This window comes from Leuresthes tenuis, unplaced genomic scaffold (assembly GCF_036924035.1).
Source record: "Leuresthes tenuis unplaced genomic scaffold, fLeuTen1.0.hap1 SCAF_4, whole genome shotgun sequence".
Classification (NCBI taxonomy): domain Eukaryota; kingdom Metazoa; phylum Chordata; class Actinopteri; order Atheriniformes; family Atherinopsidae; genus Leuresthes; species Leuresthes tenuis.
Genome location: NW_027325358.1, coordinates 35,221,007 through 35,247,137, shown reverse-complemented (window position 1 = coordinate 35,247,137; position 26,131 = coordinate 35,221,007). Strand labels below are relative to the sequence as shown.

The following is a 26,131-nucleotide window of genomic DNA, read 5'->3' as shown; positions in this document are numbered from 1 at the left end:
ACGGTAGCGGTTAAATGGAGCTTTAAGGACAGCACAACTGCTTTTAACAAGCATGTGTAGACACATATTTTGATGATGACTAATTATCATGCAGTTGCTCAGTTGGCAGAAAAATCCAGAGTAGTGTGAATTGAATAATTTTCTCTGACTTCAATTTTTCAATCAGCATGAAGGGAGTAAGAGTTCCTAACTCACCAAGTAAAAATGTATCAGCCAAATATACATGTTTGTCTCTCCTAGGGACTTAGATGGATAAAGATGAATTGTCATGAAGATAGCTAAGCAGTTTTGCTATAGCAATACAAGGTTGAATACAGTACTTCACTCTTCATCCAGTCATTCATACTGATGATAAGAGCAAAGCATCTCCATGACAACCGTGCATCTCCAACCTCTGAGTGAGGCCATGTTATGTGGATGAAGGTTTCTGAAGTAGTAAGTTTGACTAAATGTTGATAGCATTCTGTTAAGGGGTGAGAAAAGATGAACACGTGAAGAGAAAGGGACAAAGCACTTTACACCGACAACAAAACCAAATAGCCTAACTGTAAAAATACAAAGTTCGCTCAGTGTCTTTATTTCTGTTTTTCTGATCACACGTGTCATGACTTCAACCCTAAAACTGCATCTTCAGTGTTTAATATATGATCTCAAAAAGTTTCCTATCAAAAAACTTTTAAATATACAAACTCATCTATATAGAAATTTTTTTCATTTATTTCTGTATCAATCTTAGCATATAAATGGTCAAATTGAAAAAATATGCCATACAACACAGTTATTTATTTAGCCTTTTTTTCTTCTTCTTTCTTACTGAAAATGCTGAGTCAGTGGTCAGGCCAGCATTAGGGTACTGAGAATGACAAAATACACCTGGCCATTTCAACAAATATAGCAGACAGGTAGGGAACAGCTGTGGAAGATATACACTGATAGGCAGGGCACGGTGTGACAGAAATGAGGCATCAGTAGTTGTATTATCATTTCAACAACTAATAGCAACTTTAGACTTAGCTTCTCAACATTACGTTGCTGTTTCGTTGGTAATGGTGAAACCAACCCAAACACATTAAACCCCTTCAAAACTCCTGGTTTTTTTACTGAGATTTGGATTTCTAAGGAATTTTTTTGTCTTTGGTGTGATTACACAATTTCTGTGAATACCATGTTAACAGCAGTGATTTTAAAAAAACATGTCAAGTTGGGGCAACAAATACAGAGCAGAAGATTCGTTAGAGCAGAATGCAATATGACAATAGGATCTGATAAAGTTGATAATGTTCAGTGAATAAATAAACAATACGAGTTTAAACTGTATATTTTGAAGGTGCTAAGAGGCATAAGAGAACTGAAACTGAACCTACTAGGTGGAATCTGAAGATGGAGTTTGTTCTATTATGGGGAGTAATGTTGACAAAGACCAATTACAGGGGTTCAAGAAATTGCAAATATTGAACTTCAAAATAAAAATCAGTGCTAATGGCAGTGAGAAGGTAGACATGTAAATTAGAGCGTGGAGGGGTTAACCCATCTGGGCTCTGGGTTAAAGATTCAATGCTGTTCCCTCGTGAACTCCAATGTTTGATCAATAACTCCCCAACTGCTCAGAGACTGATCTGTGCTGAAGAACTAATATGATGACCTAAGCAGTTAATTAGTGGATTTTCAGGAAAAATAACATTTCAACAACTAATTTGAATTGTTTTTTCCCCAAAATGCCAAAAAAAACAAACAAACAGCAGCCCCAGTAAATATAAGTTTTTCTTAGTTGATACAGTTTTCTTTGATCAGAAAAGTGTTGTTAATAATTTGGTTTTAGAGAGTGATGGTGAGCATCTTTCAGAATCTTTGATATTTTAAAAAATGTTGTAATCAGCCAGTTATTAATGAAAATAAATCTCACACATTCTGCTTATAAAATAATTGTCCTTATAGTTCTCTTCTCCCATGGTGAAGTAATACAAACTTGCCTTTGTAACTTCTGTGTATGAATGACCACACAATATCTGGGTGATATACTTCAATGGTCTAAGTTTTCCATAAATCTATGATTTATCAAATGATGTACACAAAACTGAAGGCAAGTAATCCAGCCTTGCTCAAGAGAATGGATACATAAAGAGTCTGATGCATTAGAAATATCACAGAAGTTTCTTTCATCAAACTGCATCACACCATGTTACACATATACCAGCAAAACAGAGAATTGCCATTGTTTATTCACAGAAAAATAAAAACCAGACTCAGCCGATTCAGAGGTTAAAGTTTGGGCTTCACTTTTAGTGCAGGGGCCTCTTTTGACCCACCTCTGTGTGTATATCTATCCAGTAGGCAGCTTCCAGAAGCTCTCATTTAGACAAAACGGAAGGAAAAACAAGGTAATGTTAAGAAACAACAATTGTACAAATTGACCAGTGCATTGTGATTTAAAAGTCCAGCAGGTTCAGGAAATAGGAAAGTTGAACTCATGATTCAGACACTCTTAGTGCCTGCAAATATGTTTCCAGGTGATAATGACTCTGCAGTCTATCTTCAGCTATTACTGAGTCTGAGTCCTGTGTCAACATTTTCCCAGCATTCAACTGTGAACTCCCAGCCCTGCTTTGATTAGTCCAAATCAGCACAGAGGAGAGTCCATCCCAGTCCAACTGGATATGCAGTTCCAGGGACTCTGATTGGCTGATGCTGGAAGACAGGCAGACCAGTACTGATGGGTCCTCCACAAGCAACCTGGAAAAAGGGTTTAGAGACAAGTTCAGTTAAATTAAATTGAATTAAACTAATGTTGATTCAATTTGATTCAACATTTACAAGAAAAGTCATGTCACTTACAAAGAAAATAAACTAGTTCAAATTCAATCCAATATAAACAATACAATTCAATACAAATGAATTACAGTAAACTACATCATAGATTAATATTATGTATATAAATATATGTTAATAGATAAGTGAAATTAATCTAGAACTGATATAAATTAATATAAAAGATTCAGATGACTATTTAAGCTTCAGACAGAACTGTTTTCCCTTGTTTCTGGCCTTGAGGCTAAGTTAAGCTAACTGCTAAATAAACTTCCAAAATCAGCAGATAAATTAACTAATGAGAAACTGTTGTAACTCACTTGATCTGAAAAGATTTTTGCTGCTACGTCTGCGACTCGGCCTTCTGCTCTGCTCCCACTACCCTCCGGATGCTCTTGATTGAAAGGTACATCTCCTCCTCAGGGTCATAGTAATAAAACTTACTCAGGTAGGAGATCAGAGATCTGGAGAAAGATGAGAGAAACAAATGACAAAGATTAGAAACAAATACGATGCGATACAAATTCTTGCAACTAAACAATAAAGCCTAACTTCCTTTCTCACAAATTTGCTTGTCATGTAAAGAGACAGTTTCAAAGACCAACTGTTCACTTAAGCACATTTTAACACTGAAATTAGCAGAGCTGTGAGGCAACAAGCAATAATTTTCATTGTTTCTTCATCTGTAAATTATGTTGGGGGCAAACACAAATAAGGGCATTGACATTATAAGCAGGAGTTTATGGACAAATCCTCTTCAAGTCCAACAGATGCATGATAGGAAGGGGGGATTTCTTTATCATTGCTATCATCATTATAAACTGTCAAGATATTTAGTGAATTTTAAAAACGTTTGACTTCAGGTCAAAGGTAGATAGAAAGTCAGATGATGAGCACGGGTTAGACATCTTTGCAGACGTCCAGCCAATGAGATTTTACAGACTGGATTAAGAGGGGGACTCACTGAAAGCTTAAAGATGACCTTAGTACTGGCTTCTGCGTTTAGTTTCTGGTTGGATATAAACAACAATAAGCAGTCTGTGCCTCTTATCTTTTCTTAATAATTTATACACTTCGACAAGTGAAGATAAGTTCATCATAACAACAGACTATCAAATGTTCAACCTCATAGTGTAATGAGAGCCTCTGGTATTAATGAGATATCAATGACACCTTAGAAAACAAGAGGGTTGCGGTTTAAATGCTTGCCATGGTTCACCACAGTTAGGAGCTCTGTACCTGGGTAGTGGAAGCTCTTGGATGTGGTCGATGCGGACTATTTGTCGGATGCAGAAGCGACAGAGGTGCTGTAGTGACTTCACGTTGTTGAAGCGAGATACGGGATACAGCAGTTGAACAGGAGTGGGTGGAAGCCCTGGAACAAACAGTAATACTTTATTCACTAACACATTCTGACCCCACTGGCCCCATCAACATCAAAGAGGCTTATCCTCTTGCTCTAGACATGCTGGTTGCCCAGTGGTTAGCCCATCCCGCTGGATGACTCTGTTCCACATCATTCCCCTGCTCTCTGTCCTCATTTCTGCTGTTGACTACACTACTATGCACAGGAAACAGAAAAAAATGTCCTGTTTGTTAAGCTCAGTCTCAAATGTGTTGTCTTTTACTAAAGACATACTTGTAAAAAGATATAATTCTAATAATTTTAGCTGATTACGGTCAATGTAGAGTAGTATTTACATTTTCCCAAAGACGGTAAGTCAAATATTCAAACTCTTCTAGTTCTGTCTTGTTGTCTTTACAGATTCCTGACAGACATCTGTTTCTAGAGCTGATAAATGACATGAAGTGAAACTCAGAAAACGGCTTCCTGCTTCAAACTGTAAAACTCTGTAATATTTAGGGAAACTGATTCAGTCAAGTGTAGGTAACTTCATCACTACTCAAGCATTTGACGCTTTCTTAAAGGGGACATATTATGCAAAAATCACTTTTCCAGCTCTTCCACACTAATATATTCACTAATATACAACCGCATCCATTTCGCGTGCGCTGCTGCATCTACTCCCTCTCTTTTCCCTCTAGTCTGGGCAAACCATTCAAATTCCGCTCCCCTTCCTACGTAGAAAGGGGAGCGGAATCTGAACTCTCCAGCAGTGGCCAACATCCACTCTCCACCCACCACGCCCTACAGGTTATAAAACAGCAAAGCTCAGGTGAATGAATATTTCATTCATCGCAGAGAAGAAAAACAGTTGGCAGTATAGCAAATTTGAGCGCTAAGCATGTAAGTTGCTCTGTTGTTGGCTGCAGTGACCAGCACAAGACCCTGAATAAGGGACTCAGAGGACCTACGACAGGAGTGGATAAAGTTTTTTTGACGGCGAAGTTCCGGCCATGGTCGGCATAAACCTCGCTGTGTGTGCGCCAAATATTTTCACATGGACTGCTTTCACAATTTGGGTCAGTACAATGCAGGACTGGCGGCAAAACTTTTCCTAAAAGAGGGATCGATACCGACCATCCGTGAGGAAAGGACAGACGATGTAAGTCTGCTTTGTGTTTCTTTTGTCCGATGACCACGAGCTAATGCTAACCGCTAGTTCATGCAGGTTCAAACGATGGCTCAAACATATGGTTGCAATGGTATGTGACCAGTGCTTGTGGTCAACTGTTGTCATAGAAGCCTGACGCCGAACCGAGGTTAGCACGTTGGGCGGAAGTCGGGCAGACTGAGTAGCAGCAGCCACAGCAGCTGCAGCAGCGGCACGAAAACCAGCCGCCTGAGTGCAGAGTGCTACAGAGAGTGTACAGAGAGGGCTGCTATGCTTGATCCATGAGGAATTTGACCAAATGATTTCACATAAATGTCATTAAGGTACCTGGGACCTGTGTGAACTGGTGGAAAAGGGGTATAAGTGTTCTCCTTTAAGTTGTTTTCGCACATGAACACAGGAAAAGTTATTGTGATTTGTTATAAATTAAACTGAATTGAATTAAAAGGTGTAGCAAAATGTGTGGACAATGTGTCTTCTTGCACAGCAGGAGGCTTCCTGCTAGAGATGTGGGGGGTACAAAAGAATTGGTGTCTCTAGAGCACGCAGGAGGCACGAAGGAGAAATTGCTCTGTGGAAATCACTGTTTTCTTTACAACATGTTGACAATTGCATATGGGGAGTACTGCATATATCTGTACATATCCACAATGGCGAGGAGCAGCACACAGGTTCGCAGAAAGCACAAACTCTCACAGAGACACGCATACAGAGACACACCTACACACATAGCGGCAGCAGATGCTGCAAAGAATACTTATGTATATTGTCTCACCAACTGATGAATATTGCAGACTTTTACAATCTGACTCGCCACCACTTCAGAACATCTCTAGAACATTTCAGGACTGCAGTGCATGTGTGAAAGTGGTTTTGGTCTAACTATATAAATCATTCCCTTTTTAACCAACATGACACTTCAGTGTTGAGCCAGCACTAACTGTGGTGGTATAATCCACATTTGGGGAGAATTTCTGTCCCTGGTTCACTGTTATTATAACACTGATTGTGTTGCTCTGAACAGATTATGTTTGTGAAATGCCACTCTCTGACTGACATACATACATACATACATATATATATATATATATATATATATATATAGAGAGAGAGAGAGAGAGAGAGAGACAGATGTTTGTGTGCGTGTGTGTGTGTGTGTGTGTGTGCGTGTACTCTTGTACCTGGGACTCTGGAGCGGAGGAAGTACAGGAATTTGCCATTCTTGGAGTGCATGATTGCACGCTCGATGAATTCCACCACAGAGTGGCAGCGATCTTCGAACTTGGGGTGACACCACAAACTGAACGTCCCTGAAGGCAAAAGGAAATGTTCTTACTGAATGTTTCACATGTAGCATTTTAATATCTATAAACCAACATAAGAAATTAAATTTCTGTTCAAGTGCGCTTAAAGGTCAAAACAACCTGTACATGTTAGCCATTATGTTGTAGTCTATCATGCAGTATTCTGGATATTCAAATATTTTTTTTTCTGAAAACCCCCCATATTAAGAGCTTGATTCTGATTGGCTCGGCAGAGGCGCTAACAGGGAAATTGACTGGCTGGTCAAAAGTAGAGCTGCAAATAAAGATGATTCACATCAACTTGTTTAGCATCAAGTCACAACACAAAGAACTGGCTCTGAATGCAAGAAAACAATGACATTTCATGCTGCACATATTCTATCAAATTGGTGGAGACAACTTGTTCATTTGCTTGTGTTGTATGTATTTTTAAGTGTTTTCATTAAGCACTGTGCTTAGCAGAGTTGGGAGAAACTGCTTTCCTCTTGTACGTTTTTACACAGAAACATTTAGTCTCTCATGTTTCTAATAACATTAGTTAAAAAAATAATAATATAAGTTCATATTTCTCCATGAGTGACTATGTCATAGCTTGTTTATTATTTCACAGGACTGACTTGGTGGGGGCGCGGCTTGTGATGCGGAGAGTAGGAGCGCAAGAGCAGGGCTCTCCAGAACAAACATAAAAAAAACATTTCTGGGGTGGTGGAGGTGGCCAAAACAACACAGAGCCAATAAAGGAACGTCATTACGTGACTTCTGGGCATCAACACCCAATAATATAAGAACTTTGAGATCCAGCATCCGTAAAATTCAACTCAACTTGCAGCTGCTAGCGAAGCGCCGAGCATGGCGGAAGACGACATAGACACCTTGATAGCCACGATAAGTGAGGGGGTTCGACACAAAACTCGACCAAATACTTAAGTCTGGGAATTCAGTGGGCGAAAAAGTGAAAGTGGTGGAACAAAGGGTGGTAAACGCCGAGGGAAGAATCTCTGACTTGGAAGACACCGTGTCGCTGCTTCAATCCCACATTGACCAGAGCAATGCTCGGCTGAGGGACGCCATCAACAGATTGGAGGATCAAGAAAACGTGCCAAGACGTAATTATCTAAAGATTATCAATCTACCAGAGCTCACTGAAGGTGACAACCGCAGGGAATTTTTCGAGACGTGGCTAGCAAAAATCGTAAATCTCACGGTGAAAAACGACCGGATCAAGATCGACAGAATGCACAGGACACAGCGGTGCGCGGATTCTATCAGACCGCGGATCATACACATCCGTACACAACTACTAGATAAGAAGATAATGCAAAAGGCACGGAACATGGGCGAGATCACAGTCTCTGGTAGCCGCATCTATTTCTTCGAAGATTTCTCCCTTCCGGTGGAGAAGAGGAGACGCGAGTTCACACAGTGGGTCTACATGATGAGATTAACTGGATTATAGCTATAGTTGGGTTCTGCTCCTTATCTGAGGGTAATTATCCTTGGATATATGGCGGTGAATGAATCGAATCACTGGCACAAAGCATGTCATACCCCAGTACAATAGGTGGCGCTGTACCCATTTCAACTATCGCTAATAGAGCCACTTCCTGTTGACGTCTTCACCACCAACAACAAAAACAACAACAAAACTAAGGCATTCCAGAAAGATGGCGAACAAAAAGCTAGATGAAGCTACATCTCTCTACATTTGTGATGAGCATTATGGCACAAATATGGTATTATAATCTACAACCAAGATGCTAATGTTTGATTATAAGGTTTGACCAATTAAAATACAAAACCTCTCTATACTGTTGTGTGAGGATTGGCGGCCTCTTGCTGTCCCAGGGAGGTTAGTATAGCATACAATCTGGAGAGCTCTGTCTCATCCTACCAGTGATTTGGCAGGTGCTTAGAAAGGGGAAAGTTAGGTTAGTTACTAAGAAGTCTCACATGTGCCCCATAGTGATGTTAAGTTCACAGTAGGCATTTGTGTTGAGTATTGTTTTTCTCCACCACCAGAGAGAGATGTCTGTTTGATCCAGATAGAGCAGGGTCAGATAATTCCTATACTTGGAGTGATACACGAGGGATGGTGCTCAATGACAGAATAAGGAAAGTACAAATGTCAGACCCAAACTGTGTTAAGTTTTGTACTTATAATGTAAAAGGAATTCACCACCCAATCAAGCGGAAAAAACTCTTAAGTTTCTTTAAAAAAGGACAAGGTGCCGATAGCTTTTATACAGGAAACCCATTTAATAAATAAAGAGCACATTTAGCTAAAACGAGATTGGATTGGCAAAGTTTATTACTTGTCATTCTCCTTCAATAGCAGAGGAGTTGTGATTCTGATTAACAAGGCTATTCCCTTTGTACTTAGCTCATGTAAGCAAGATCTTGAGGGCAGATACATCCTTGTCCATGGTACAATTTACGGTATGCATATTACAATGATGAACAACCCAACCCACCTTCTCTTTCATTTTTGACCAAGGTAGCAACAGAACTGGAGGAGTTTTTATTTGTTCTGTCACACTGTTGGGTGGCGACTGTTATTGCTGTCAGGACCGATACCGAGCAGATAGACAGAAAAATAGGATCTCAGATCTAGCTAAAAGGCTAAACGACATAAATCTGATTGATATATGGAGAGTTCTGAACCCAACAGCTAGTTACACTTTACTCCAACCCACACAGATCCTACTCTCGAATTGACCATTTCTTCATACCACCCACTAATTATAGGACAGGCGATCTCATGTAATATAGGCTCTATTCATATTAGTGACCATGCCCCAGTTTATTTCGAAATGGATTTGAGGTATGATATGGAGGGTCCGCGGAGATGGCGATTCCCCTCGTACCTTCTCAATGATAAAGATTTCAAGAAAATTATGAAAGAGGAGATGGGATTATGTTTTTATAAGAATGATAACGGGGATACAAATCCAGAATTTTTATGGGAAGCTGCAAAGGCCTACGTCAGTGGAGTTTTCATGAGTCGTGCCATTTCATATATGGCATGGTGTAAAAAAAGTGTCGCTTAAGCAGCAGAATCTGCTCACAAGTCTAGTGCATCTAGAACAAATCTTATTAAAGTAAAGACCGTTACAGCAGCGCTAAATTCAGTTTGGAATGAAAAAGCTTCTAAGTCACTGTTTTATCAAACGCAACGACTGTATGAATATGGTAGGAAACCTAGTAAATATTTGGCACGCCTACTCAATCAGAGACAAAACAATAATACCATAGCAGGAATTATGGACACAAAGAGGAAAAACATGATAAAAAGGACATCAATTCTATTTTCGTGTCATTTTATAAAACACTGTATACATCTGACAATAATAGCACCAAGAAGGAACTTGCTAAGTTTTTTTCCAAAATCCAACTACCAACTCTGACAGAGGAACAGCAAAGATACTTGGGAAAAGCTATCCAGGAGAAAATATAACAAGCAATATCCGTGATGCACAGCGGAAAGCCCTGATGGGCCTGGGGAATGGTTTAAGGCCTATAAAGACAAACTCACACCATACCTTGCTAAGACCTTTAATTATAGCTTTAACACAGCTCATCTTCTGCCCGAAACGATGTCGTTAGCCAGTATTGGTCTTATCTTGAAAAAAGACAAAGATCCTGAAAAAATCCAGCGTCGTATAGGCCTCTATCACTTACAAATGTGGACGCAAAAACTTTGGCTAAAGTATTGACTTTGAGGCTTGAACCACTAATACAGACTTTGGTAAAACCTGATCAAATGGGTTTCATAAAGTGGAAGATCTCTTCTAATAACATAAGAAGGCCTTTAAATATAATTTAACGAAAAAATGCATGGCTTGATAGTCTCATTGGACTCTTTAAAGGTTGGACTCTTTGATAGGATTGAATGGCCCTATCTTTTTTATGCAATGGAAAAATTTAAACTGGGGACAGAATACATTGACTGGGTAAAGCTGCTGTTTCGGTCACGCAGTGCAACTAACCACTAACTTCTATTGCTCGAGTACTTTCTCGCTGGGACATGGGACACCCCAAGGTTGCCCTCTGAGTCCCTTATTGTTTGCTCTCACCATCGAACCCCTAACCAAGTGACTACAAATGCTGCCAAACTCAATTCCTAATAACTTAAATAGCAACTTGGATAAATTATTTACACAGTTCATATGGCAGGGTAAAAGACTCAGGATGAAAATAGGCACGCTGGAAAGACATAAAGATAATGGTGGACTAGAGGCCCCAAACATACGCTTTTATTATTGGCCAGCTCAAATGAGCTATATATATGAATGGGTAAACCCAGATGCAACTAATACATGGACTGACATTAAATCCAGAAACTGTGGTATGCTGATGTTGAATGTTTACCCCTTTGTGAATCATAAAAAAGATAATAAAACAGGAGGTTCAAATTAATTTCATTGTTTTGAATACATTGAATACATGGAACAAAATTAAGGTTCATTTCAAACTTAAAAAACATTTTTCACTCCTGGCTCTTATGTGGAGAAATCCAATTTTTTTTTACCCTCATGTTAGGATGCCGCATTCAAGGAATGGCAGGAAAAAGGACTAGAACAACTTGCCAAATTATTTACAGGAGGAATAATGGAGCCATTTGATAGTTTGAAGAGTAAATATTCTCTACAGCAGTCCCATTTCTTTTGATTCCTACAAATTTGTCATTATATAATCAAGAATATGCAAACCTCCAGCTCATCCTTCTTGGAAAATCTACCTATTCAACCTCTGCCAAAAATATTTATTTCCTGTATGTATGAAGCTTTTGATGCAAACTCAAAGTATTCCATCCACCATACACGAGGTCAGTGGCAAATTGATTTGGAATGCCAGATAGATGAGGATACTTGGACAACAATCATAAAAAACACATTAACCATCCAGATCTGTAATAATGACAGAGAGAGACAATTTAAAATGTTGCACAGGCGCCACAATACACCTTTGTTCAGAGGCATGCTAGGTCTCTGTTCCTCTAACTGTAATAAATGTGATAGAGAAACTGGTACATATGCACACATGTTTTGGAAATGCTCGAAGATACAAGTGTTTTGGAATGAGGTGAAGAAAGAGCTGGACACTTTGATTGGGCATAACTTGGACTTTTCACCTCTTCAGTGTGTTTTAGCAGCCAAAGTGCCGAACGCAAGGGATCATCACAATGCAAAATTCATCGGAATACTCTTGTATATGGCAAGAAAGACTATTCTCAAGTTTTGGATTCATGAGGACATACACTGGATGATTGGTACAAGGAGGTAATGAGTGTAGTCCCTCTAAACTGACTCATACCCTTCATGACAACATGGGAGCTTTCACAGGGGTATGGCAACTAGTTTTAGATGTTGTGGACCCCTCCGGCCTGAGCTTTAATGTTCCTCAATAAGTGATGTAACATGGATGTCTCTGACATAGCGTAGAATTTGGGTGTCAGTCTGGTGTGTTTATGTATGTTTACATGTAAGCTGTATTACTTTCTTCTGTTGTATAAAAAAAAGTATGGTTCTGCAGAAATTATATGGAAAGGATAATATGTGGACTGGTTGAACCTCAATAAAAATAATTTCACAGGACTGAACTGCCGCCTGAGCGTAAGCATTCTCTCAAAATGAAACCAGAACATCTCAATGAGCATTTTCACCGCTCCTCTTAGTTTGGTGTCTTTTTGTCAGTCTCCCAATGGTGACACATCACAGCTTCTTGGAGATGAGTGCAGTTTTTTCACACCAGCTGGAACATGTTAAGCACTTATGAGTATGATTTTATCTCAATGTGCAAATGACCGGAGCAAATTTCCAATTTCTTTTTTTTTCTTTTTTTTGTATATGTCGACTAAATTTGCTTCGTCTGTAAATATTTTTCATTCAAAGACAACTTTATAGCTTCCTAGCTGCCAAAGAGTCACTCTGAAGATCGTCCAGCAGGTACCAGCAGATAGTCACCAGTCATTAATAGCGAACTTGTGCAGAAGAGGTAATCCCAGTGGGGTATCTCCTATCAGATCATATCAATGTCATTGTGAATATCAGTTTCTGCACATACAGTATTCTATTTCATTGGTTGTTCAGTTGCTTCTGTTAGTCCCTTTATTTCCTGTCAAACTTAAACCTTTGTCTCTACAACAGTTTTCAAACAGAGGTGCTTGAAATGTTTTATTTTTCTACATTTAAAATTCTCCATTGTCTTACATCAATCTTTATGTTCCCTTCCTACCTTATTATGAATCTCTGTCCTGTTCCTGCTCGATGCAGCGCTTTCCCATCAGTCATTACCCACTCGTCACACATACGTGTTCTTGTTTTCCAGATGTGTTTTTCATTGTTATTCCTGTATTTGCCCTGATCTGTGCTTCTGTCTGTGTTAACTAGTTCTGTGACTGTAACACATCTGTGATCTTTGCATTGAATAACATTAATAGATGTGATCTACATTTATTTTTTTGACATCACAAAAACATTCAGAGACTAGAGATATTGCCGATGTTGTTTTCCATTTCATGGGGTTTACTAATGAGGGAAAGCTGCTTGTTTCTGCAAATCTCTTTGGCTGTGATTGGACTAAGAGAATTGTAGGTTAAATGCAGTGAAGAACAATTTTCTGAGTATGGTAGACCACAGTTGACGTGCATAAATGATTTATTGTGGTAAAGTTTGCTCATACAGAGTATGTGGTGTGTGACAATGTTACATTGCTTGAAGTGTTGACTGACCAGCATATACAGCTGTGTGAGAGGGTGTTTGACTGTGCTCTTTAAACTCTAGCATGCATGAAACCTAAAACTTTCTTCTTTTCTTTAATTCAGCCATGTAGCTGTGATGGTAAGTAAGCCTAAGTGACACCTTATCAGTGACCAGAAGGATTTGCATGATATAGATTCTGTCATCTGTATCGTGTAGTGGTGTCTGTGACCCAATATCTCTTTTCATTATTTTTATCAGAATTGTTTTTTTATGCTGTAATTGCTGTGAGCTTGAATATGCCAAAAAGATTCAACTTGGTTCAATAACAAGAGGCAAAATCAAAATGCTTCTAAGAAAATAGAATCCAATCAGCCACAAGAAGACCCTGTAATTAAACCCAAAAATATCCATTTTGAAAAGCTGTCATTCTAAATTAATAACTCCGGGCCATATTCGAAAATGGATCTACTGAAGCAGTTTGAGCTTAACCAATAAGGGGAGCATTAAATGAGAGAAATGTGTACCTCACTGCTGGATGGTTTTCGACCACAGATTATGCACATGGCCTTAGACCAGTATTAACCAAAATATTAGGGATTATATTGATTGGTGGAAGCAGGCGTCATCTATTAATCTATCTTCAATCTATCTAATATTTTACTGACAGGCAATCTGTCGAGGGTGTACGTTGCCTCTCACCCAGTGACAACGGGGATAGGCTCAAAGCCTATGAGATGGATGACTGTATGATATTTTATTCCTTTACTTAATTTGCTGTGTGCTGGAACCGCGAGAATATATTTTACAAGACATCAAAAGACAAAAAATGACATGGAAATTCTTCACAAAAAATATGACCCCCAGTAGATGGGCAGTAATGGTGTAATTACCAGACAAACTCCTCAAACTACAAAGTCAGTTGACTTGAAATCTGATATAAAGGTTCAGTAATTCTGTTCTACAAATTAAATTTCTTTGACAGTAAAAGCAACCATAATGGCTTATCAGCTAATCTGCATGTGATAAACTAAAATGTGACATCTTCTTGTGACATTTTGACTCTAACACTAAATCTGACTCTGCATCTCAGATTTAACACTAAATCTGATATGCAGTATTTTAGGCCTGAGCTACAAAATCCGACTACCAGTGAGCAAAGCAGTGGAAGAAGATTGCTGCCATTTACTGAAGCTGTCTGAGAGCATCCCTGAGTGGAACATGTTTTCATCCCTGCACCTAAAAATACATGGAGACCACTCACTGAATGATGCTTGTCCCAGCTGGCATCTTTCATTTTCATAAGATGAGTTGCTTTTGTCATTTGAGCAGAAAAGGCTTAGAACTTGTGAATTGGCCCTTTCAGCTATATTTTGAACACAGCATTTAGTCTATGTTTTTTTTTTTTGTAAAATTGCTATGTCTGTAATGTTTGCACACTCAGAGATGTTGAGATGTCTCACCTCGGTAGTGCTCCATGCGAGTGTGGTGCGTGACTCCCTGTGACCTAAAGCTGAGGCTCAGGATGTATCGAGGGTCTGAACTGTCTCGGACCAGGAAAGATCCGTCCGGTTTCCCCTTCAGCTTCATCTCTGCATCTTCCCAGTTCATAGGACCCCAGTACCAGCCACACTGCAGACAGAGACCCCAACAAAATATTCAGAAGCACAATGACAAGTGATCCTACAGTTACTTTCTATGATTTATAACATGCAGAAGAAATAACTTTAAAGGACTGAAAGCTACAGCTGCCACTCAGACATCATAATAAGCACAATGAGAAACATATGGAGAAATTCATACTTTAATTTGATAAGCTGCATAAATGATTAACTGGATATAGATATAGTTTATTAGAAATATATTGTGCTCTTACTGAGAAATGATGTAAACTTCTAATAAGACTCTTGCCAGTTTCTTATTAGCACATGATGAAGCCAGCAGGATCACCAATTCAGAATTTACAATCTAAAGGAAACCCTTGAGCACCATGTACAGTTTGGACAACTGAAACAGTGAAAGGCAGTTTGATTAATTGCCAAATAAAATTTTTCTTTTTTTTTTTACTAACCTGAACTTAAACATATCGGAACAAGTCATTTTAAGAGTTTGTATCATCAAACCTTTTTTTTTGGAAGTGAAGAAAACTCATGATGATACAAGTCAGTTGATAATAACAGTTAAGCTTTCACTTTGCAACATTTCAAATACTGGGGAACATCACGTTGCTCCAGGAAACACTGTGGTGTAGGTCGAAGAATTTTTTTCTGTATTATCAAAACACTTTGGGGAGTGTAGTTAAATACGGCATATAAAAAGCTCTCTGGTTTGAAAACCTATGCTAATAGTAAAGGAGTTGCCATCAGCCAGGCTGCTCCTGGATGGTAAATTGGATATGACTTTCAAAGTTTTATGTGACTTGAATTATTAAAAGCAATTAATCTTTATTACTCACTTTAAAGTTACGTTGTCCTTTCAGTGACCTGCTCCATTTCCACCACTGGAGCCAGGGACAAAATAGAGTTCCAGGAGGGAAATTTATCCAAGAAACTGGTAGGGAGGAAGTACTTTTGACATTATCCAGAACCTTTGGGGTGGGGCTTGAAGCGCTGAACATTTCTGATTGGTCCAGTATTGTAAGTGTTTTTATTTCATCTTTCTGTCTCGGTCATTTCAGATCTAAGATCCACAATAGCTCATCAAATCTGTTAACTTTAAGTTGCACTAAAGGAATAGTTGCAACTGCTTATAAAGATAACCTCCTTTTAACTCAGATATTTATCCAGCATGAAGCAGCTGGGGACACACAGCGAACCATGAGCTCTGTTTCTTGAGCGAGCTTCAGAAAGAATGAGGGGAGAGAGCTTGATTATGACAAGTAATCAGGGAGTTATTACAGAAAGTAGTAAAATAATCATTAGCTCCTCAAAAAAAAGTCCCTCAGCATTTGTTTTTTTATTCCTTTTTTGTTTCAAAGTTCTTGCTGCTGTCAGTTCAAAAGCGCCTTTTGTAAATGTTTGTCTACTTTTTCCCGTTAAACTCGAGGAGAAATAGACTTGAGGTGCTATACTTTTGGTCCATGTTCAGGCTGAAAATAAGCCCCTCCTCCATTGCCCAGCAAGCCAGAATTGGCTTGAAATGTTTATAGGCTATGGTCTTTTAAGACAGTTTACGTTTTCTTTTACACAAAGGATTTTTTTATGTGAAAAGTTGTTATGAATATGTTTTTATACATTTTTATTAAAAAATTAGTGCTGACAAAATTATATTCATTCATTCATTCATGGTCCAGGAGAGGCTTGAGCCTATCTCAGCTGTCACTGGACAAGATGTTGGGCACACCTGAGTCAGGTTGCCAGTCCATTACAGTGTAACACAGAAACAAAAAGGAAGATGAACACCCATACCTATGGACAATTTAAAATCACCAGTTAACCTAACATGCATGTTTATGGGCTGTTGGTGGAAGCTGAAGTAACCACAGAGAGCCGATGCAGGCACAAATATTTGAACCAGGAGCGTTCTTGCTGTGAAGTAAGAGTACTAACTATCGCAACAATGTGCTGGTCCAAAACAAGAATAAACAAGGAGAATCCAGGCAGAGGGCAGCATCTCTACCAGATTCTCCACCTCATATTTGTACTGGGCCATAGCACAGGACCGAAGGTTTTCTCTTTTTTCTCGACTCGGAATGTTCAGCATTTAAATCTGTTTACATTATCTGGATACATGCATGAATATGATGTTGGTGAGGAGAGTAACCCAAGACAAGTATCACTGCAAACTGATAAAATTAGAAACTAATTGGAAAATAGCTCAGACTATAAATTCTGTGATACATGGCACTGGCACATGCAACATTCTTGTCAACATATAAATAAATGTTAAAATAACAAAATATATGACTCTTGGTATTGCAAGTTTCTGAGGATTGAGAATGATCCTTGATCATAAGCTTTTTCTACAGTGTACAGTAACAAACAGTCTTACCTTCTCCAGCTCTCTCAGACTTGCAGTGAAGTTGCTGGCTTCTGACCGCCGCAGGGCACACAGCACAGGAGGTGGAGCCTGTCTGGTAGGGGGTGGAGCATCAGCTGGTAATGGGTGTGAGTGAGGAAGGGCTCGGAGGAAAGCATCTAAATTAGAGAATTTAAAAGGTGCAAAATTAGGCCTTTCCAACATAAATAAACATGCCCAAATATTTACTTTATTCAAACGAAGGCATGGGGGAGAATATTTGTCTCTAAATTCTAACCTCCCAAACACGTCTTACCATTTAGGCTGAGACTATGCTGGATGGTGGCGTGGGAGGGAAGAGGAGGGGGAGGGAGAGGCAGAGGTAGGGACTGCAAGGAGGCACCCATAACGCTCACTAAAAAAGGCCCTGGCTGAGGCCCCGCTATGTCATCTGGAAGAAGGACAGGAGAAAGAGACAGGAGAGAAAAGGGACGAAAAAACAAGGCAGCGTAGGTGAAAGCTGACAGGACAGGACAAAGGAAGCACAGCAGAAAGGACGAATAGGGTGAAAAAATTGCAAGCAATCGAAGAGTAAAGAGAGAAGGGAGCGAGTGGACAAAAAAGGGAATGAAGATAGGAATGAAATTAGAATAAAGAAAATAAAGGAAGGGAGCCTCTCTCAGCACCATTGGACAGGGAGTCTCAATCAAACAAAAGAACAGACTTCCTCTGCATGTACTTGTTAGTTTTGTGTTGTGGTTATTGTATCAAAATGTGTCTCAATAGAAACAAAGAAACAATAATCAAACCATTATCCTCAACTGATCAGGTGAAAAGACCTGAACCAGGAGAAAATTCATCCTACAAGAACAAGCAGTGTTCGTGAATTAAAACCAGAGGTGCTGTTCCTCCAATACCACAAACACACGTGTCATTTATTTTTACATAAACTGTCATGCTGCCAGAAATATTGCATTCAAAAGAGCCTACTACTTCTTCCTATTTGAATAATGCTTGTTAAAGGTGCAGGAGCCAGCTGTTTTAAGAAATTAATCTTACTGTTCTAAAATGTCATCCAGTATATTTTTGAGCTGCTTATGTACATCTTTAAAGAGAAAAAATACAAGGAAGAAAATACAGAGAGAGGTATACTCAAATATTGTTGAAAAAAAATCACCACCTATTTATTTTAGAGTAGCTGGAAGTATAACGGACATGTGGGCCACATATAACACCGACCCAGAGGAAAAGATTCAAAAGGTCAGGAAATGGCCACTAAATATGAAAAGATGCTCTGATAATTATTTACACATCACAGTGTTAGAATGTTGCTTTTATGTGAAATAAATCTATATATTATATATATTTACCAGTCAGGACAAACTACTGTATCATCAGTAAAAGATCAGTAAAAGATCAGTATCATCAGTAAAAGATCAGTAAAAGCAAAAATAGACAATCAACCTTGAAAACAGGCATAATCTTTAAATTGTATTCTCTATAGCTCGTTTGCCTGGGAAGAGAAGAGAATCTTGCTATCTCACCATCGATTGAGTGCATCCAGATTTTATATTAAATCTGTAGATGGGTTTTGACCTTTCAAAGCTTATCCAACCTAATTACAGCAGATCACAAAAACTTGTCTGTGTCTGAGTTTCCGGAAACATATAACAGAAAACAAAGTGTTTGAGTGAGACACAAATATCAAGATACAACGTCTGGGCTTCCCTTCCATTCAGCCTTCTAACAGTAAAGCTCTCTGTTTACTGAAGTTTAGAAAGGGTTGGTTTAAACTGCCTTTTAGGTGCTGCGTGTACATGACAACTGTATGAACAAGACAAGAAGAGAAATATGAATTCACTGAGGGTGACAAACGTACCTAAGAGACTGAGACTTCGGCGTGGAGGAGGGGGAGGAGTGGGAGGATGTGGTGGGTTTGTCCCTCGTCGTGAAATATCCACATCCACCAGAGAAACAGTCTCCCCTGAAGCCATGAAAATAGCACATGGGATAAATTTTAAAAAGAAGAGAAAGACAAGGATTTAAAGAATTCACCAGACTGTACAGGAAAAAGGAAAAAGAGCTCTAATGTGTGTATCTGTGTTTGTGTGCTGCAGTGGGCAACTGAAGCTGCACCAGGCATGATGTTTATGGAAAATTACACCCTGCTAATCAGCCTAAATCACTGCAATAAAGCCATCCTGGCTAACAGAGGAGCTGCAGATTCTCAGTTTACCAAAGTGAAATGCTGCAGATTGTTACTGGCAGAGGAATCAAATCAAACGTTCCGAGCCAAACCATCTCAACCATGTTACTTACCCACATTAAGTCTCAGCCTCTATCATCTCTGCAGCTTTCTTTTGGTTGTGAAACATCCCAGACCAGCTGGGTTAAACATGAGTTCATCATGCTCAAGAATTTGGGTTTTGAAGTCTGAAAGATTTCAAGTAACTTGTTAATATGGTGTCCAAAGTAAATTGTAACAGGATACAGCTTTAATGCTTGGTCTAATTTTTGGTTATAAAGGATATGTTAATTAAACTACAAAAATTTCTATGATGCTCTCACAATATACTATCAATTTACAACAACAGTAATCTCAAGGCACTATTAAGATTCAGTACAAGTCAATCTAATGATCATATATCAATGATAACTCAGTTTAATCAAACTGATTCAAATCCAGATTAGTCCAATTTGTGTAAAGCACAAAGTCATAAAAAGTTTCGTAGCTCAGAAAATAAGCAGACCATAATTAGCATTTTTCCTTAAATCCTGTTTTATCTTATCTGGTGCACCAGCTGTAGTGTTAAACTGGCAGTCTCAGCTAAAGATTTCAGCAATGGTTAGTTCAGCCATTTCTGTGGTGAATTGTGCTCTAATACTGATTTGGTATATTTATATTTGAATCTGATGAAGTAGATATCTAGTACTGTATGTAGAACATTTTAGGTGAGTATACTTGGTCAGTTGGGTTGTTTCAATAAAGATCCAGAGGTCTAATAATCCAACAAAAATCACAGCAGTCAACAAGTAAGGTTTTTCACAATATGTGTCTTAAGAGATACTCAAGAGATTTGTCATTTCCTTTAATTATTAACTCTGAAGGGGTAGAACCCCATCATGTTTGTACTGGCTTATTGTTACTAATATTCCAGTTCTTATGCTGCATTGCAGAAACATAAAAAGTTAGCCAAACAACTGGAAAATGTGTGAACTACCCTCTCAACAAACATGAACACCGATGTGTTACACCAATATACCAATAAATGTATTTTAAACAAAATAGGAGGCATTAGAAATGCCTGAAAGGTGTACCTCAAAAATTGCTGGATTAAATTTCACTACTTTGGAGCACATGTTGTAAGGACAAGAAGAAAAATCTGAAATACAGTGTTTACTGATACATGTGGGTGTCTCTTAGTGATCGTATCATTGTGTTTACTGACTTCATCAATACCAGTTGAACATGAAGCACAGAACATGTGCAGTATATAACTCTACTACGCAAAGGAGAAAGACCTTAACCTTAACAGGTGACAGCAAATCATCCAGAATTCTCAAAAATGCCTGTCAAGCTGTAACTGAAGCCAACTTGGAGCAATTCTGATCAGTTTTGAAATCCAGCAATATGTTTGGCATAGTCCTGATTTTGTTCAGCTTTGGTGAGGTCGACAAGAGCTCACTGCTGATCACCACTTTCATTTTCGCCAACTGATAGCTGGCACTGATCTGATGGATTGCTTACATCCATCAATATTCTGAAATGTTTTTGTCTTTGTGCACTTTACCTGTTTTAACTTTTTCTTTGCCAAATGATCTTTTCACTCATAACACCCTTTCTGGACATCATTGGATCTGCTTTTCTGTTCTGCAGTATGCCTTTATGACAAATTCTGAGAAGAAAGCTTTTTTTAACTGAAATCTGTCTGGTGTATTGTATTTGAAATTAACACCTCCACTAAAATGAATTATACTTTCTTACATTCAAAGATCTTGTGATTAAAACCATGTATTTTAGTTCATAGTTCATACTTGATACATGTTCTCATATTGGCCCTTCAGCTTTCAACTGTGGACATGAAGTTTATTTTAACAACATTTAATAAAGATTACGGTACTGCACAATCTATTCCCTAACAAAAAGGACTCCAGTGTGTTTACATGTTTTTAGAAATTAAACCAATTTTGTGATTTTTTTTAGAGTCACATCTGCAGCTGGCACTAATGGATCCAGAGCTGAGAGTGATTTAGTGCATAATACCATAAATCAACACAGCAGATTGTTATTTGGAGAGAAAAGTGCTTGTTTATTTCCATGCTCAGAGCAGTGAATTGTCTGTGACATGTTAAGCTTAGCTTAGTGTTGTTCAAAGAGTCAAAAAGGAGAAAAATCACACTATTGTAATATTGTCTTATTTGAATATCACATTCTACATGGTATATCGCTGGCGGTTTGTACGCATTTTTTTTTAAAGCTCTTTAGAGCAATGTTATGACCAGAATTAAAATTTTAGTGAAACTGTGGCTGGATCAATGGCCCCCAGGATTTCAGGGCACCTTCATGTTCTAACTATGCATTGAAATATAATTCTTGCAGATGTCACCTGGAAACCAACCAACACTGCTGAGCTGAGATGATTACTTTATCAATCAGCTTGTTGTTTGAGTAAAGATTTTATCTAGGGCACAAAATTTACAAGGCCAAAAAATTTTTTGCTTATCTTCATTGTTCTCTGACTTGACAGATGAGAACAACAAGTCGGGGTAAGAAACAAAATGATAGATATCTATACAAGTTTTGTTATTCTGAAAGCTCAGCTCAGGTTCATGTTCAATGAAACTTAAATGTGAAGCTTCATCAAAGTTGAATGCACCCTTTCTCATCCAAACAGGAGTGACAACAGTATACAGTGGGCAGCACGTGCTCAAACTGTGAAAGGCTTACCAGACCAAACTAGAAGATCTCCTGGTTACACAGCAGGAAGCAGGGTGTTTTTCATACGTTTCATTTAAAAAAAACGTCTCACTATAGTGTTGCTAAAATAAAATAGCAAAAGTTTAAAGATGTGAAGGAAAGTACAAATACTTTAGAGTTTAACTTACAGTAGGGACAGTTTTAATATATAAAACCATATTTCCCTTTTCCCCACAACTTTTACCTACAGTGATGTCAAATTCAATGAAACCTAACAGTCTTGTTGTTTTGAAAAAAATGTGTTTTTCTCAATATTTTCAAATATTTAACAGATTTTATAAATATTTGATTAATAACAGAATAGATTTGGGTGTCACACAACATGGCCCTTTTTTTCCAATTGGTTAAAGGCAGTGTTTCTCAATTCCGGTCCTCATGACCCACCGCCCTGCATGTTTTCGATGTTTTCCTCCTCCACCACATCTGATTCAAATGATCAGCTCATCATCAAGCTCTGCAGTGGCCTGATAAGGAGCCATTCATTTTAATCAGGTGTGGTGGAGGAGGGAAACATCGAAAACATGCAGGGCAGTGGGTCATGAGGACCGGAATTGAGAAACACTGGTTTAAGGAAAACCATTTCATAACTGAAGCAGACCTTACCAGTGAAAGCAGAGAAGGAGGCAGAGAGGGATGCAGGGGAGAAGGCACTGTGGGCCCTGGTCAATCTGGGCTGGCTGTGGCAGCAGGACAGACATCAAGACAGACAGAGAAAGAAGGAGAAGAAGAAGAAGATGATGATGATGATGAGAAGAGAGTAGGGTGCAGAAAAAGTGTTAGTAAAGTAGCTGCAAAGATTTAGAGGAGCCTTTTTAGTTCCTGGATCCTGCAGCATTTTCTTTTTACTTTCTTGATTGATGCTCTTATGTCATCGCTGGCACTCAAGCCTTCTAAAGGAAATGTTTTTTTAATCATAGCCCTCCATCTGACATGTGTGTTGTTGTGGATTATAAGCAATGGGAAAGTTAGAGGATGACAGGCCATAAAGGCCATTTATTTCCAGAACTTTGTTTCAAACTTCTGCTTCATTTCATCACTAAAAGCCAATTGTATTGTCATTTGAATGCTGTTTCATTTGGACTTATTTTATAAACTGGCCTCATCTTCATGTTGTTGAGAAAAAAGAATATTTCATGCATACATACAATTGGGGCATTGGGACAGAGGTAAACCCTGAAACATTTCATTATAAAAGCAGTTTTATCTACCTAGCCTTCTCACCTGTCAGTATCCTGCTCAGGACATGATGCACCCGACATGTCCACCAGACTCCCGGCAGAGGATACAGAATATGTCACTGACGGTCTCTTGTCCAGCAGGTGACTGGAGCCGCTGCAGCTTTTAGTCCGGAACAGTTTACTAAGTCGGATCTTTAGCGAACCCTTCTTAGACTTCCCCAGAACTTTGAAAGTTTTTTCTTCACCTTCGACCCGGCCTGTGGGAGTCCGTGGCGCGCTGGCGCACCGCTCTGGCCGCCTTCTGGGTGTCGACACCTGGCTGGGGTTTGGGCTTGTGGCCCAGGGTGAGCTCTGAACAGGTGTCGTTATCTTGGCTGACACATGGGTGGGAACCTCTGAATTCACAGAACTCACATGTGACAGCCGCCTGGACACGGCTCCGTGGAGGCTGCACACCTGTGTACCCAGGTGCGCCGCTGCTCTCGCTTCGGAAGCCGCCGGGGCTATCTTTTCCACTTGTCTCCTCAGTTCCACTTGGAAACTGCTGATGGAGAAAGCCCCGGACATTTTTTTAACTATTTCCCTTTTCCTGTTGAGTAGAAACTCGTGGCGTCTGTTCTCATCGTCCGTCTCATCCTTCGGGCACTCGTCCATGCTCAAACCCTCAACCTCTCCGCTCCCTAGTCCTTCAAGCACCAACAAAGCATCACTAGTCTCTGTCGGATCATCGCCAAGCTCTACTCCCTGTCCAACCGATCCGTGTGCACTCTGACATGAGCACTTCGGGAGCTCACCTGCTTTGAACAGCATCTTGGGTACCGCACCAACACCCAGCTCTCCGAACCTCCGGGCCAGCTCGAACACGGCGCCCTCTCTGTCAGCGGAGGCGCATCCCCATTTGGAATCGATCACGGTAAGAGGGTTGGATCTCTCCGACAACACAGGCCACTCGGGCGGGGTGGTGATGAGTTGATGCCGATGGCACAGCTCCGCAGTTCCCTGCATCTCCGCGGTTGCAGAGACGGTTGGATCAAGCAGGTTATGTTGCCGCTTAACATCTCCGAGACTCGAAGTGTTGTTATTGACAGCTGGGCTTGAGCAGCCAGACCCCGGACTCTGGTCGAGAGCATCCTTTTGCTTATTCAGACGGTCTAATTCTAAAAGTCCATCTCCGTTCCGCATTATTTTAGAAAAGACAAGCAGCTGAGGCCGTAGGCCGGAGCTGGGGGCGAAGTCAAAGCTCTGGGCCTCCATGGAGCGCTGCGGCGGGGGAGTCGTGGACAGCGGGGATCGGCCCTCAGTCACCCTTGTGTCAAGAGCAGGCGTGCACTCGCTGCTGGGCTGGGCTTTGTTCAGGTGGCTGCTGGGATGCTCTTGGCCGGCCGTTGAATCTCGGCTGATATCCAAACCCGCTTTGACCCCACTGTGAGCCAGGGCTTCCTTCCCCAGCCCTACCATCACTCCCCTCGGTGGCAGATTACCGTTTTCAGCGTCCAAGCGGTCATCCTCGGCCGCGGAAACCAGGCGCATCAACACGAAATCGGGCGACATATCTTGCGCGTTGTTCATAATTACTCGACAGGATCACGAGATGAGAATTACAAGGCAACCTGCTCTTCACATTGCTAACCGCGGGGATCTCGTTCCTAATAAAGAAAGGGCCAAGCCGCTCCTGCCTCCCATACAGGCTATAAGCTGTAAGCGAAAATGCCAAAAAATGAATCAGATGATTTTTTCATCCTCCTCCACTTCGATAGGACAGCATCCATCTGTGAATGATCGTGGAATCACAGCAAATTTCTCCGGCAGCAGGCCAACCCTGGGTCAGACATACGGTCTGATTTCAGGTTGGTGGAATAAACGCCAGAAGAGTCTCCAGTCAGTGACCACAGTCTGCCTCTCTGTGCTCCCAGCCAGGCCCCACCCGCTCCTCCTTCCTCCGCTCAGCCTATAATACAGCTTCGTGAGCATCGATGATGAGATCCATAAATTCCACTGTGGCGTTTTAACACAGGATTGGATACCCGGCTCAGCCGCACAGCTGATTTTTGTTTCCAATCCTCCCATCAACACAACAAATAGGCTTTGGGGACAAATAATAAAACATGATCAAACACGTACTACAGTAACGATAAACTTAGTTTCAGGCAATTTGTTGTTATCCAGCTATTGTGTGCAGCACATAGATTAATCAAATTGATGTTAGAATTGTAGATTTGTGCTAGAAGTGTTTTGGAGTCATTAGCGGACGTTCATCTCAGCCTTATGAATAAATGAGGTTGCCAGTAACCCAAGTGATGCCAAGACTCCAATTGTATTAGACAGACAGATAAGACGATTAAGTACCAAATGTGTTTTATTGAACTGTGAAAGACGTAGGAAGCACAACTCCCTGCCGGGAGGGCCCAGGCAACACTTGCTGATGGCACAGTGCTTAACATAGCATCACTGTTGTAAGAAAACAGAAATGTCTTGCTTAAATTTTAGATCCCACACTGTTCTAGCTTCATGTTCAACTGCTTTCAATAAAGTAACAAAAATTTCACAGCATTTTCTTTAACTGCTGTATCATGGTCTTTTTTACTTGATTTGTTTATGAAAACTTTTGACAGCAATACAGCAAAAAGCTTCTCAGATTTCAGTATAACTTTACATTGAAGCTCAACAGTGCAACAAATTGATCATTGATCAATTG

General features: G+C 39.8%; 1 protein-coding gene across 1 annotated transcript; it reads right to left on the bottom strand.

The window, feature by feature from the left end:
* Nucleotides 1-695: 695 nt before the first annotated feature.
* On the bottom strand, nt 696-25,348 carry socs7 (suppressor of cytokine signaling 7). The gene is made up of 10 exons (XM_072383589.1): nt 23,480-25,348; nt 22,862-22,935; nt 19,160-19,264; nt 17,597-17,731; nt 17,314-17,459; nt 14,787-14,955; nt 6,503-6,631; nt 4,045-4,180; nt 3,126-3,269; nt 696-2,730 (listed from the first exon to the last, which is right to left on the bottom strand). Exons 1-9 carry the CDS (start codon nt 25,003-25,005, stop codon nt 3,149-3,151), a joined length of 2,541 nt encoding a protein of 846 aa, XP_072239690.1. The 5' UTR covers nt 25,006-25,348; the 3' UTR covers nt 696-2,730; nt 3,126-3,148.
* Nucleotides 25,349-26,131: the final 783 nt, after the last annotated feature.